Raw genomic sequence first — 13796 nt, forward strand, 5'->3', positions numbered from 1 at the left:
TGTGTGTAGTTGACGCGAATGTATGTAGTTGATGCGAATGTGTAGGGCGTAAAATCAAAGACCAATTGGTAAGATACACTTATTCTAGTGTATTGTGTGTGCATTTAGCTACAATATTTTATCCAAAATTATTTCAACATGTCAAGTTTACCGATTCGTAATATAAACAAATTATCGCATTTATTTCAACCGAGTACATCTACGATCGCCACCAATAAAAAAACAGATCTTTCTTCAAAAAGCTACGAAGTACTCTTTCTATTTCATCGTTTTTTTTTATTTATATTGTTCAATATTTATTAATTATAATGTATATTTTTTATATCATTAATTGCAGAACTTAGTTAAATATGGGTTGATCAAACAAGTTGCCAATGGAATGTATGCATTTCTACCCTTAGGCTTACGTGTTTTAAATAAATTAATAGCACTCGTTGATACCGAAATGGAAAAGATTGGAGCTCAAAAGTTATTACTTCCAGCTTTAACATCCACACAGTTATGGAAAAAATCAAATAGGTTTGATGATAATAAAAATGAATTCTTTAAATTACGAGACAGATCTCAGAGGGAATATATACTTAGTCCAGTATGTATCATTATTGAAGATATCAGATAGTAGATCAATAAGTTGAAGAATAAAACATAATTCAATAAATTTGTCATGTCTTTATAGACACATGAAGAAGCAATTTGTTTTGTAGTATCATCAGTAGGATCATTATCACCAAAAAGGTTTCCCTTAAGATTATATCAAATTTCTAACAAATGGAGGGACGAAATAAAACCAAAATTGGGATTCTTGAGAAGTAGAGAATTTATCATGAAAGATTTGTATACGTTTGATATAGATTTGGACAGAGCAAAAGAAACATATGCACTAGTATGTGAAGCTTATGAGAATATATTTAAGAAAATAGGAATAACATACATAAAAGGTAGTGAAATAAATAATGCAATTTCATGTTTCTTTTATTAATATTATTCATATTTGCAGCTATTGGTGATCCAGGAACAATTGGAGGTTCAATGTCTCATGAATATCATTATATAAGTAGTATTGGTGAAGATAATGTTTATACATGCTTACCTTGTCAGTACAGCATTAATAAAGTAATGTGTAAGGAATCACAATGTCCAGAATGTGGGAGTGTACTTGAGCAAAATAGAACTGCTGAGGTGATGGGAACAATTAATTTTCGAATTAATCTGAGATTCTGTAATAAATGATTAATTTTTATTCAAGGTGGGACATACATTTCTATTAGATACAAAGTATACAATACCTTTAAATGTAACATTGAGGGTAAACAAGGAAGTAAAACCCTTAGTAATGGGTTGTTATGGACTTGGTTTGAGTCGTATTTTTACAATCATGACTGAATTATTATCTACCAAAGAAGAATTACGATGGCCAAAAAATTTAGCACCATATACTATTTGCATTATACCACCAAAGGTATACACTATACAATATTTTTTATAAACAATAAATACTAAAAACTCATTATAATTTATAGGTAGGTAGCAAGGAAGAAAGTGCATTACATGTGAAAGACATAATAGAGGTTTTAACTCGATTAAATACTGATATTATACTTGATGATAGAACACACTTAAGTATTGGAAATCGTCTTATGCACGCCCGTATAACAGGATTCTCATATGTTGTTATAATTGGTAAATCCGCAATACAATCTCCACCTTTGATTGAAATTCATGATATAAATAATTCAACAAATTGTAAAATACCTTTGGATGACATATTTAGTTATTTCAATAAAGAAGGTATAAAAATTTAAAAATATGAAATACATTGTACTATTGTAACAAGTGCATTTATTACAAACACATGTTCTGTAGTGAATAGAAATTGTTATTTATTTCTCACTAAATACAAAAAATTTTACTGTATTGAGTTGTTGTTATAAGTTCTCTAAGTAACTCTAGTGTTCTAATTTAACTTTAACTCTGTGATATGCATTACAAAGAAAACCTCGTAAATTCCAGATATTTTTGAAACTTTCCGGTTGGACATTATATGATGCATCTACAGCTTTTGCCCAAATTTCTATTTCTTTACTTCCCTCTTTAACAGGGAGATCTATACTCCACAATGTCCAGCTCCAATATCGACCTTCTTTAGCGTTCTTATCTTCCGCATTTAAATCAGCCGTATACCAAGTTTTACCTTGGTTATTTGTTATGTCAACCCGGATGATTTTTCGACCCCCTCCTGACCAAGCATATCCTGCAAAAACGTTTTGGTCAAGGTATAATTATAATATTAGTGCTGTAAAGATAAGTGAAATCTTAAAAACTATACTTTACCCTTCACATTTATCTTTCCATTTACCACTTTGATTGTTTCTGCATGTTCTGGTTTGCAAATTGCAGAAATCACAGGCATTTCCTGTATAGCAGGCGCCTTAGAAAAATCTACATTATCCCAATCAGTACTGGGAGAGAAACCTTTATAGTCACCTTGTTGCCATTGTGATGGGCTTTCTTCTTTCGAAACAATTATTCTGGCTATAAAAATTACAGAAAGGCTTACAAAATTATTTTATTGTTTGATCATAATATTTATTACTCAGTACCAAGCCATTTTACATTCCTAGCACCCACAACACCTGGCACAATTACTCTAACAGGAAAACCATGATCTCTTGGTATTGGTTGCCCATTCATTTCATAAGCTAAAATTATATCTGCTCTAGGGTCCATAGCTTTGCTAATGGGTATACTTGCACCATATGGTGTACCAGAAGGATCTAAGTCATACCCTTCAAACTTGTTCCATGAAATTATTTATATTTCTAAATATCTTTTTATAACTTTTAATATTTAAAAAACCTCTCTTTTTCGTTTATACATTAATACCTGTATATGGTTGTAATTATCCTCATTAATTCCTAAATCTTTCAATACATCACATAGCCTTGTACCAGTCCATGTAGCATTACCAACAGCACCTACACCCCAACTAAGTCCTCTCAATTGTCTTTCCTGTGATAAATTTAAAAAAATATAATACATAATAAAAAATATAAAAATACTTTTTTAAAAAAGGGAGAATATATCAACTCACTTGTGCCATTTCTGATCTTCTATTTCCTCCACACATTATAGCGCTTGTTATTGTGTACTTGGGATATTTCTTTATGTCTTCAAATTTGAAAGTCTTTTTTATTACTTCTTCTATAGCTAATTCTAAACTATAAGTCTTCAAGTCTATTTCAGGAACAGGAAGATGATTTCTTACATAAAATGTTTCCCTAAAATGAAATAATATTTTAAAAGTAAATTTTTTTACACATAAAATTTCTAAAAATTATATTCAAATTTACATTGGTGTAATGAAACTTTCTATCAATAAAGAAGGTGGTGGTTCAGCACAAAAGGGTTTCTGTCCATTTATCTTTAAAACTTTGTGCCTTATGGGTTCTTTTGAATATGGATCATTTTCATTAATTGCATTAGAGGCTGCATCATCCTTAGATATGTTTCCAATTCTCATTGATTCAAGGAGCTCATATATTTCTTCTGTATTATGGTTAGCAAAAATTGTCCAAAATGGTTCGATTGAACTGCCAGCTGCCATTATTATTTTAGAAGGACCACCTGGATGTTTTTCAATAAAATCTGTTATGTCATATACTCCTTGTTTAAATGTTACCCAAATTCGATTTTGTTTATTATCATGTTTGCCTACTTCTTCTAGATTGTATGTCTTTAAATCTGCTCTAAACTCTCCACATAAAGTAGGTTTCTTATCCAAAGCTTGAGCTTTTTTATAAAATACGTAATAATGTAAACCTAATATAGATGTGGCAACAGTAATATATGCTGCATATTTTGCATAAGAACTATATTTGACTCTATTTTGTTTAATATACTGTTCTTTATAAGATGAGTGTTGCCTAAATGGTTCAAGATAGTACTGGATATAAACACTTGTCGCTGGTGACAAAGGTCTAAAATAATTAATATTTTTATCACATTTATATAATATTTTATTTCATTATAAAATAAGATAATTTTAGTTTATTATTTATTTATATAGAATTATTAATATTTTTAACATATAAATATTATTATATCATTATAAAATATAACAATGAAATTCAAAGTAATAAGAACCTATTTCTTAGATGATTTAAGATCCTCGAATGTAAAATCATAGTTCGAAATTTTTATATTTTATAGTTGACACAACAGTATATAAATAGTACCAGAAGATTTTCTCATAAATTAGATGAATCGTGTATACATATGTGTGTAATAATGGATTACGTATTTAATCGTATGTTAAGGAACCATATGTTAATGATTTATATAAGCAAATCATTATGTATATATGAACTTGATTTTATCTTTAAGATGTAAGTTTTCGAACGGAGATATTACAACAAGTATAATGTGTATCATGGACATATGTTCATGATGTGTATGTTATGTATATATCAATTTTTTATTCCATGATGGCTCCCTGTCATTCTTGTGCATGGATGTTTTCGTAATTATTTGCGTCATTATTTCATTTCCAGTACTTGGAGTCTCGTCTCAATGAAACCCTTCAAAAATTATATAAACAAGAATAATAGTTAAAACATACATAAAAAGACATACTTTTAGTACTGCCTTTTCAAATAATACAGAAATTACTTATATGACATCAAGAAGTTATCTGCTTTATTAGTAAGTAAATACTTGATGTCCCTCTTCCCAAAATTTTTATTGTTATATATTTTTACAATTTTGAAACGTGCGATTACATAAATATTTTTATCTGAAAGATGTTGTATCTATCAAAGTGTTATTTATTCATTTAAAATCATTGAAAATTCAGTATAGAGGTTATAGGTATGGTGTATGGTGTATAGGTGTATTGAAAGATAAGAATTTACGAATTTTAAATAAAGCAATATATTATTATATAAAACAATGTATTTAAAATTTATAAGATTGTATAAATTCTGAATATAATTATTATTGAAATCAATGTATTTTTTTTTAGGTAAAGGAAATGATAAAAATTGAATAATCAATTATGGCAATGGCTATGAGAAAACGGAGCGGTTCTGGCTCCAAACGCCAACATAAAGGAAAACTTGTACCTATTTATGAAAGCTTTTTCAAAGGAGAGGATTTAACACTAGCTCATCCAAATTTTTGGAATGAATTGTTCTTAATAAAACCTATGGTCAGTATCTTCATTATTTTCAAATATTAAACATTATTTAATATTATATACAAATACAATTAATAAAAGATAAACATTTCTGAAACTTTTTTGTAATTTTGAGAGAATGTTGCAGAGGTTCCAAACTAAAAATTCTTCTAATCTACCATGAAAATCATTGAGCACGTTTTACCTGCAATTAAAATTTTTCATTAAAAGAAGAATTCATTAATAGTAAAGATTATAATTAAATTGTACTTTTCTTTCTTTCTTTGTCACATAATCTTCATGTATAGGATATTTGTTATTTTCTTGACATCTCTTCTTTCCTTGCTTTTTCTGCTTTTTTGAATCTATTAATTCATCAATAATGTAATTATCTTTTAATTCCTTGAGTGAAGTTGGTACACTTTTATGATCCTTTGCATTATATTGAACTTTATCTTGTGATTCCCTCTCAGATGACACTTTTGGTTGTTCTTTCTGTTGTTTAGACTTATTGCTAACTAAAAATTTATTTGTAGTTATTGTTTATAAATCGATAATTTTATGAAAAAAATAAAATATGTATTTCTGATTTTTAACATGTACCTTTGGGTTCAACATAATCTTCACATTCTATTTCTTTACGCAAACTACCTGGCATAAATTTGCATTTGAAATTAAACCATGCTTCACTTGTTTGAACTCTATATTTTAAACATTTTAATTGATATATACATACTCTCCCATAATATTTAGTTACTTCCCATGTTGGCAATGACTATAACATTAAATAAATACAAACAATATTGTTGAATTATAGATATACATTTGTAACATGCTTTTATACTCACTTGTATTAATTTTGTAACAAATTTACCAAACATGATGTATTAAGACACATTTATACAACCAAGAGTTAGTTTTTAAATACTGGAATCATAAGTTTGGAATATCATTCTTTCAGTGGAAAAAAGTTTTTAAGTAAATCAAATAAAATGAAAATCTTTAGTACTTCTTGTTCACAATAAATTTTCTGATGAATCCTTTCTGTCAAAGAAAAAACAAATGAATCATTATATTAAGTACCTTGTGGTTAAATTCACATTCAGTATTTAATTGTTTTAACAATACATGTTCTTTCCTCTATTTTTAGGTTCCACATATTGAAAGTGAAATTTTACATATGACTGCAGAACAGTTAAATGCAAGCAGAGAAAACTTAAATGCTTTAGTCTGCCATTGTGTAGATACATTAGTTGATGAACATCCTTTCAGAGTTGTATATGCTTTACAAACTTTAGCAGCTGTTATTCAGTCCATGTATAAAAAAGCTAGTCAAGGTGATTGTGGATTTAATTTAATAGATATCTTAGTAGGATTTGATTCTGCAGAACAGAGGATGACAACATTAATGCAACATTGTAATAATTTCTTAACAGGTATATGCATTTTAATACATAATAGGTAATTACTAATTCATTTATGTTAAGAAATCAAAGATTCAAATATACATTTAACATTTAAATAATCTACAGTTTTTCAAAAGAAACAAACCGATTATTAAAATTTTCCATGATTCTAGGTGAATACCCTGATAGTTTAAAAGCTTTGTGCTTGAAATTGTTGTTAATTATTGTAACTGGCATGGACAATGTTAGTCAGAACACTTTGTTGGAATATGTTATGCTTAATAGTGTTTTTGAATCTCTGGTTCAAGTAGGTGTTACTTTAGTATGACTACTATAATTGTTGACAATGATTCCCATTAAGCATTAATATTTTCTATTTTTTTTTATATAGCTTTTAAGAGATACAACAGCTAGAAGCCGTCACGGACATGACGCAGTGTTGCTTTTAACACTTCTAGTCAATTATAGAAAGCATGAAAGGGCAAATCCTTATATTGTTAAGTTATCGATTTTGGATGATGAATTAGCTCTTAATGGCTATGGGCAAGTTATATCAAGTTCATTGATGGACTTTTGCAGACAGTTTGTTCAACAAAGAGCAGGTATAGAACATTCATAATTATATTTTCAAATCATTTACTATAAATGTATTAATAAGAATCATGTTATATAGAAATACAAGCATCCTGGTTATCTTCCTTAACTAGTATAGTCGGAAGTATGTTCGTTGGAGAAGAAGAAGCGAAAACGCAACAAGTCCGTGCAAATAATGCATTGTTATTAGCACTTTATGAAGCAACACATTTAAATCGTAATTTTGTAACAACTTTGGCATATACACAAAGTGATACTAGTGCACCACCTTCTCCAAATAATACATTGGGACCAAATGCGGTAGCTCCCGGAACACAACTATCTGACGTGATGGCTCAGCCATTTAATTTGCTGGCCACATTCTTACAGTATTGGTGAGGAGCATAGTATTGCTGTAAAAAGAATAATACACGCAAATATGTTGTATTTTTTATTGTAAGAAACTTGAATTATTTCAGTTCAATAGTTATGCAGGTGATCAGAACAGAGGCAATAATGAATAACGTTAAATTGTGCTTCCTCATATTAAGTTGTATTGCCGAGGATCAATATGCAAACAGTTTAATGCATGATGCAAATTTGGCATTTAGAGTACAACTCCATCGAGTACCAATGCATCATAGAAAGATACAAGATAAAGCAGCACCAGCACAACCATTAGCAGCTACCTTACTTGGTATTTATAATTGTCATATGTATCTAGTACGAAAGTTTGATTCGTTTAAATAATTATCACAATATTGTAGATTTACTTGTCGAATTTGTTACATCGCACATGATGAAAAAATTTCCATTGGAACTTTATCATCAATGTATTGGAGTTCTACAGAGATTGCTTTGTTACCAAAAAAGATGTAGAGTTAGGCTTGGATATCAATGGAGAGATCTTTGGACTGCACTAATTAATTTACTCAAATTTTTAACCACTCATGAAAGCCACCTTATTAAGAAAATGAATATTTTTCCATTAGCTATTCAGGTAAATTAATGATTTATTTAATTTTCGTATCAAGTATAAATTTAAAAAATGAATTTGATGTTTTTAGGTTGTGAATATCTTAAATTTGTTTATTACGTACGGAGATACATTCTTATCCTCCCCTAGCAGTTATGACGAATTATTTTACGAAATAATACGAATGAGGCTTATTTTCACAAATTTGAATGCAATGGGTATATATTAAACAAATCTTTCATATTACTTTAATTTAATTTAAACATATTTTTTATTGTTTTAGTCATATAATAGTTAATAATAAAAATACTTTATTTATATGTTCAAGCTCTCCGTTATTCAACAAGCGAATCTTACGAGTATAAAGAACATGCATTAAAATTGACAAATTGTTTGGTGAATATGAGAGACATAGTAAATCATTTTCCACCAAAAATAGCAGCGTGGTTAGCTAGTGAAAGTTTGTCCACTCCAACAGAACAACAAATTTTAGCTATCATAATACAAAATTATGATAGCCTTACTTTAAAATTGCAAGATAATTTAGATCAATATGAAAGATATTCTGAGAAACCTAATCATGTTGCATTCTTTGAGGAAATGGTAATGCTCAATTAAATAAAATTATGATTCTAAATTTTTTTGTCATGACATGATTATTTTTTAGGTAACTGGAGTTGTAATTGATACTCGAGGATCGATAGATTTGAGTACGTTAGACACACAGGCTATATTACAAGAACTATCGAATATTTCGTAACATAGGTTCTACGTAAAACGTGAATCAAATACTGTGTGTCATTCCGTTGTCATGTATTATAATGTATTTTTTTTTATAAAATCAGCTTTATATGTATGTTCTTAATATCACAAAGAATGTATAGCTAGTTGCGAAAGTAACACATCGTAGTGTGTTCAATCGTTGCGCCATATTTCTATGGATTGTGTATACAAGATTAAAAAAGATCATTAAAATTTAATAAGTATAAGATAGAATCCTTCCATTACTATCCATGCTTTTCTTCACAGATTCATATTCTTCGTTATTCTGCTATTTTTTTTTTTAAGGTATTATTAAAACAGTTACAGTCTTAACATTTTTTTGCTAGAATCGCAATACCTGCTTTGGATTGATTTTGTCTTTGAAGCTGATTACTGATAAATTCTCCTATTTTTACTATTTCATTAAGATTTATTCCAGTTTCTAAACCTTGTCCATGTAAAAGATAGAGTAGATCTTCCGTAGCAATATTTCCAGAGGCTCCAACTGCATATGGACAACCTCCTAGACCAGCTACAGATGAGTCAAAAATTCTTATTCCATGTTCAAGGCTAGCATAAATGTTTACTAGTGCCTGTCCATAAGTATCATGACAATGAATTGCAAATTCATGCATGTCATTTGATACATATCCCAATTCATGTAATACATTGTTTATTTTGTTAGGTGATCCTACACCAATAGTATCTCCTAAAGAAATTTCATAGCATCCACATTGTAACATGAATGTAGCTAAATTGGCTACAGCTGTTGCTTGAATTTGACCTTCGTAAGGACAACCAATGATACATGATATATATCCTCTGACTTTAATATCATATTTTAAGGCTTCTTCAATAACTGCTCTAGCTTTTTTCATACTATCATCAATGGAACAGTTAATATTCTTCCTTGAAAAAGTTTCAGATGCAGCCAAAAAGATAGCTATTTCTTTTACATTTACTTCCAATGCAGCTTTCAAGCCTTTTATGTTTGGTACTAATGCTGAATAAGAAATATCTGGTTTCTTATTAATCTTTTGGTACACCTCTGCATTGTCTGCCATTTGGGGAACCCATTTTGGAGACACAAAACTGGTAACTTCTATATTCTTTAATCCACTTTCTGATAGTTTGTTAATGAACTCAACTTTGACTTCAGTTGGGACAATATTTCTTTCATTTTGTAATCCATCTCGAGGTCCAACTTCAACTACTTTTACAAAGTTACTAATTGATCTCATCTTTTTTACAGAAAAATTACTTACATTATTTTTACTGATAATTTTAAACATCATTAATTTAAAAATGTACATATTAGTATATTCTACTTTTATTTTCTTTTCCTTATAAAAGAAATGCTATACTATACTTAAGAGAAATGTATTTAATATGCAGTGAAAAATATCCACAATACATTGCTCAATATAGAGTGATAAAATGTGCCGATAAAAAAATGTTATGATAATAAAGTGATGTAAATTCGTAACATTGAATTACTTTAATTAATGTTCAATTACGTGAAATATTAAAATACAAAACAAGTCAAAATTGTGTTAAAATAATATAGAATGCACAATAAAATAGTGTTCAAATTTCTGGGAATTTTTATTTATAAATATATAGAATTTCTGTTTTTCTCATTGTTGAATCTGTTATAATGGCGCTACTCTCCACTGCGACGCCATTTTTAAAAGTACTTCGTAATAGTGTAAGAAATACATGTGTATGTACTATATATCTAAGTAATTTCGAATATCTTTGATATCAACGTATTTTCTGAAAAGAGAACGTGAATTGTATATTTATGTTTAGTGAAATAATATTTGTTCTTCTTATCATTTATTTTTTTTGATTGATATGTGTCGTGTAGTGTCGTGTACATTTTAACTAATACTTCATCGTTACACATCGAACTAGAAATAAAACCAGTCTGTGCTAAGAAGAAACATGTTTCCAGCTTATGCCTATTTGTCAGCTTATGACAGACACAAAAAACTTATAAATGATTATTTCACATTGTACGGAGGTTCAGTGTCATCTTTGAAACGGGATACGTATGTTAAATTTTTTAATTGGTTTTCATATGTTATAACTTGATATCATAACCATATTGTATTATTAATATATTAAATTGGCGTCTCATAATTAGTGAGTTAAAGTTAACTTACGTTTATTCAAAATATGAAAGTTTGGTAAAAAAAGCATTTTTACCAAATGTTATAAATATTAATATTAGAAGGGTATTTAAAAGAAATGTGCATTACATAGAAATAAACAATTAAAAAAATGAAAGCTTTGTAAACTCTAAAACAAGCAGTTCTTGACGTTTCGGCCTGTGTTTCGAGGTCCCGAGATAAGACTGACTATGACGTTATTAGAGAAAACCATAGATTTCTGTGGGATCAAGATAATGAACCAGAAACATGGGGTGCTCGTTTGGCAAAGAAATATTATGACAAATTGTTTAAAGAATACTGTATAGCTGACTTAACATATTACAAACAAAATAAGGTAGATTATAATATACATTTCAATATATAATGAAGTATTCTGAGATTAAATCCTGGAGGTCGATATTAAATAGGTTGCCTTAAGATGGAGAACAGAGAAGGAAGTTATCGTTGGTAAGGGACAGTTTGAATGTGGAAATAAAAAATGTAAAGAAAAGGAAGGCCTTAAATCTTGGGAAGTAAATTTTGGTTACATAGAGCATGGTCAGAAAAAAAATGCTCTTGTCAAATTAAGTAAGTCGTTTTATAGTTTGTTCAAGTTGTTACATTTGGAATACAGGCTTATTATTGATATGCATTTTAAGGACTGTGCCCTGAATGTTCTATAAGGTTGAATTATAGATCTCAAAAACGTGAAGCAAAGAAACATAAAACATTAAAGAGATTAGGTACAAATACTGAAACACCCAGTAGTATGCCTAGTACATCAACAGTTCCAATTAAAATTGAAGAGGATAAAGGTACAAGTAATGTTGGGAAATCAATTGATGATACAGAAAAAGATGAAGATGAATCTAAAATTTGGAAAGAAAAACCAATTGAAAATCTGGAAAAAACAAGAGAGGAGGAATTTGAAGAATATCTAGCAGATTTGCTAATGTGAGAAACAAAATTAAAGTTTCTTATAAAATCATCTGTTACGAATAATGTTTAAAAAAATACGATAATTTCTATATACAACACGAGTCATGTTCAAATAAATATAACATTTGCAGTTATTGTATCTTTATTTTGATTGATGCGTAACTCATGTTCTATCCTTATATTGCATGATAACAAGACTTAGTACATATTTTTTAACTTTTACACACTTAGATAACTGTTGTTATTTTTTACTTACATTTACAACAAAACCTTGTTGTGAAAAAAATCTAGCACCACAGGTAATAATGTGTATGTCTATACATATATGTGTATATTGTATAATAAATACAACTATTTATTTTTATTGCAGTCAAATATTTTCAACAACCACATACATTATTGACAATAAAGTAAATTTTTGAGTTAGCCATAAGATTTAAATAATTTTAATGCACAATTTTTATTTCTTTCATTATTATTGATATATCCTATTTCATTGAGAAAAGAGTAAAACTTGCATTTTTGTACATAATACAAATCATTTCATAAATTACATCGATTGAAATTTGCAAATGAAAGCATAAACTGAAGTTTCTAGTTTATAATATTTATGAGTGTACAAATTATATTGTTCTTTGATTCGTATATATGTATATAATGAATATGGCGGTTTATCTTTTGTAAAACAGTTTAGTAATCTTGTACTTCTAAATTTTGTTTGATGGTAATAAAGTTATACATCTATATAGATACAAAAAAATAAAAGCACATTTTATATGCATTCAATTTATACAGCAAAAAATGAATAACAGTTCAAGTCAATTTTTTTACTTTAGATTTTACTATATCATCCTTTTTGTATAATTAAAATCTCATGTAAAAAGGCTAGCCTACTACTCAAACTTACACTATTTTCAATAATTACAACACTTATATACAATACATAACGAGTTTATAATTATATCGTATAAGGTTGAACTTATAAAACATACAGTACACACATTACTAGAAAAATTCAATATTAGGATATATTCCTTCAATATTGTATCTATTTAACATCTCTATAAACGCCAATTTCTTGTGCGAGAATCATTCACGTTGAAAATAACATACAATCAAAAAACGTTATTGTTTTGTTAATAATCAATAAAACATCAATTCTATTGTCCTTTATAAAAAATACGTTATTGATATAAATAGATGAATAACTATATTATGTTTGAATAGGTTCTAGTCCAATATACAATATACAGTAGAACTTCGTTTATCCAAAGAAGTTAATGCTGAACCCCAATTATCCGAACTACGGTCGAGCGTAATTTCATAATACATATAAACACTTACTCTTATAACGAATATACGTGCGAACGTCTATTAGTGGGACTGTTTGGTTATCCGAACTGTTATGTCCTCCGACATGTTCGAACAAACAAGGTTCAACTGTACTAACTTATGAACTTGTATATGAGTACCTAAATCTTTTTGTTATACCTTGTACTATTTTACATATATTTAAATAAATATTGAATTAAATCAACGAAAAAATATATATGTGTAAACTAATTTACACTGATATCTATAATAATTTATATTTTGTAACTTCTTGACTCGTATTTTGTATGATAATAAAAAAAAATTTAGTTTCCATAATGATAAGGGGAAGAAACGAGGAATGTCACAAAATAACTTTATTGAAAAAATTAAGTTTTAATATTTTAGTCCACTAGAGAAGGAACAATGTTCAATGAATTCAACTGGATTGTTCATAAAATTAAGTTTCTATCTTACTTAAAAATCATAAAAAAGAATAA

At 28.3% G+C, this 13796-nt stretch overlaps 5 protein-coding genes across 6 annotated transcripts; 3 read left to right on the forward strand and 2 right to left on the reverse strand.

The window, feature by feature from the left end:
• The first annotated feature begins 3 nt into the window (after positions 1-3).
• ProRS-m (prolyl-tRNA synthetase 2-like protein, mitochondrial) lies at positions 4-1910 on the forward strand. The gene is made up of 6 exons (XM_069122225.1): positions 4-249; positions 338-589; positions 677-938; positions 998-1179; positions 1247-1459; positions 1521-1910. The coding sequence occupies exons 1-6, from the start codon at positions 139-141 to the stop codon at positions 1800-1802; spliced, it is 1302 nt and encodes a 433-aa protein (XP_068978326.1). The 5' UTR covers positions 4-138; the 3' UTR covers positions 1803-1910.
• shop (sulfite oxidase) lies at positions 1802-4270 on the reverse strand. The gene is made up of 7 exons (XM_069122218.1): positions 4144-4270; positions 3351-3977; positions 3092-3278; positions 2884-3009; positions 2601-2793; positions 2332-2532; positions 1802-2251 (listed from the first exon to the last, which is right to left on the reverse strand). Exons 1-7 carry the CDS (start codon positions 4182-4184, stop codon positions 1947-1949), a joined length of 1680 nt encoding a protein of 559 aa, XP_068978319.1. The 5' UTR covers positions 4185-4270; the 3' UTR covers positions 1802-1946.
• Positions 4258-9124, forward strand: LOC138184331 (armadillo-like helical domain-containing protein 3). 2 transcript variants are annotated; one of them, XM_069122201.1, is made up of 11 exons: positions 4258-4385; positions 5021-5206; positions 6324-6609; positions 6753-6886; positions 6971-7181; positions 7253-7547; positions 7632-7849; positions 7920-8152; positions 8220-8346; positions 8457-8731; positions 8796-9124. In XM_069122201.1, the coding sequence occupies exons 2-11, from the start codon at positions 5054-5056 to the stop codon at positions 8886-8888; spliced, it is 2025 nt and encodes a 674-aa protein (XP_068978302.1). In that variant the 5' UTR covers positions 4258-4385; positions 5021-5053; the 3' UTR covers positions 8889-9124. The 2 variants fall into 2 exon arrangements, with proteins under 2 accessions (XP_068978302.1, XP_068978301.1); XM_069122200.1 differs by lacking the exon at positions 4258-4385 and adding an exon at positions 4501-4701.
• An 82-nt stretch (positions 9125-9206) lies between these two features.
• On the reverse strand, positions 9207-10363 carry Hmgcl (hydroxymethylglutaryl-CoA lyase). The gene has a single exon (XM_069122226.1). It carries the CDS (start codon positions 10201-10203, stop codon positions 9220-9222), a length of 984 nt encoding a protein of 327 aa, XP_068978327.1. The 5' UTR covers positions 10204-10363; the 3' UTR covers positions 9207-9219.
• Positions 10364-10645: 282 nt separating this feature from the next.
• LOC138184338 (protein FRA10AC1) lies at positions 10646-12260 on the forward strand. Its single transcript, XM_069122227.1, has 4 exons — positions 10646-10944; positions 11236-11401; positions 11475-11634; positions 11706-12260. Exons 1-4 carry the CDS (start codon positions 10838-10840, stop codon positions 12002-12004), a joined length of 732 nt encoding a protein of 243 aa, XP_068978328.1. The 5' UTR covers positions 10646-10837; the 3' UTR covers positions 12005-12260.
• Positions 12261-13796: the final 1536 nt, after the last annotated feature.

The sequence above is a fragment of the Bombus flavifrons genome, chromosome 10, assembly GCF_040668555.2.
Source record: "Bombus flavifrons isolate JBK064 chromosome 10, iyBomFlav1_principal, whole genome shotgun sequence".
Taxonomy (NCBI): Eukaryota; Metazoa; Arthropoda; class Insecta; order Hymenoptera; family Apidae; genus Bombus; species Bombus flavifrons.

Bases quoted from the DNA above. Each gene is read 5' to 3' on its own strand.
- ProRS-m (XM_069122225.1), top strand. From the start codon at position 139: ATGTCAAGTTTACCGATTCGTAATATAAACAAATTATCGCATTTATTT. The intron at 939-997 runs GTAGTGAAATAA...TCATATTTGCAG, and splicing joins AGGAATAACATACATAAAAG to CTATTGGTGATCCAGGAACA. The intron at 1,460-1,520 runs GTATACACTATA...TATAATTTATAG, and splicing joins TTTGCATTATACCACCAAAG to GTAGGTAGCAAGGAAGAAAG.
- shop (XM_069122218.1), bottom strand. From the start codon at position 4,184: ATGATTTTACATTCGAGGATCTTAAATCATCTAAGAAATAG. The intron at 3,010-3,091 runs GTGAGTTGATAT...AATTTATCACAG, and splicing joins GAAGATCAGAAATGGCACAA to GAAAGACAATTGAGAGGACT. The intron at 2,533-2,600 runs GTACTGAGTAAT...TAATTTTTATAG, and splicing joins TAGGAATGTAAAATGGCTTG to CCAGAATAATTGTTTCGAAA.
- LOC138184331 (XM_069122201.1), top strand. From the start codon at position 5,054: ATGGCAATGGCTATGAGAAAACGGAGCGGTTCTGGCTCCAAACGCCAA. The intron at 5,207-6,323 runs GTCAGTATCTTC...CTCTATTTTTAG, and splicing joins TGTTCTTAATAAAACCTATG to GTTCCACATATTGAAAGTGA. The intron at 7,182-7,252 runs GTATAGAACATT...CATGTTATATAG, and splicing joins GTTTGTTCAACAAAGAGCAG to AAATACAAGCATCCTGGTTA.
- Hmgcl (XM_069122226.1), bottom strand. From the start codon at position 10,203: ATGTACATTTTTAAATTAATGATGTTTAAAATTATCAGTAAAAATAAT.
- LOC138184338 (XM_069122227.1), top strand. From the start codon at position 10,838: ATGTTTCCAGCTTATGCCTATTTGTCAGCTTATGACAGACACAAAAAA. The intron at 11,402-11,474 runs GTAGATTATAAT...GATATTAAATAG, and splicing joins CATATTACAAACAAAATAAG to GTTGCCTTAAGATGGAGAAC. The intron at 11,635-11,705 runs GTAAGTCGTTTT...ATGCATTTTAAG, and splicing joins AAATGCTCTTGTCAAATTAA to GACTGTGCCCTGAATGTTCT.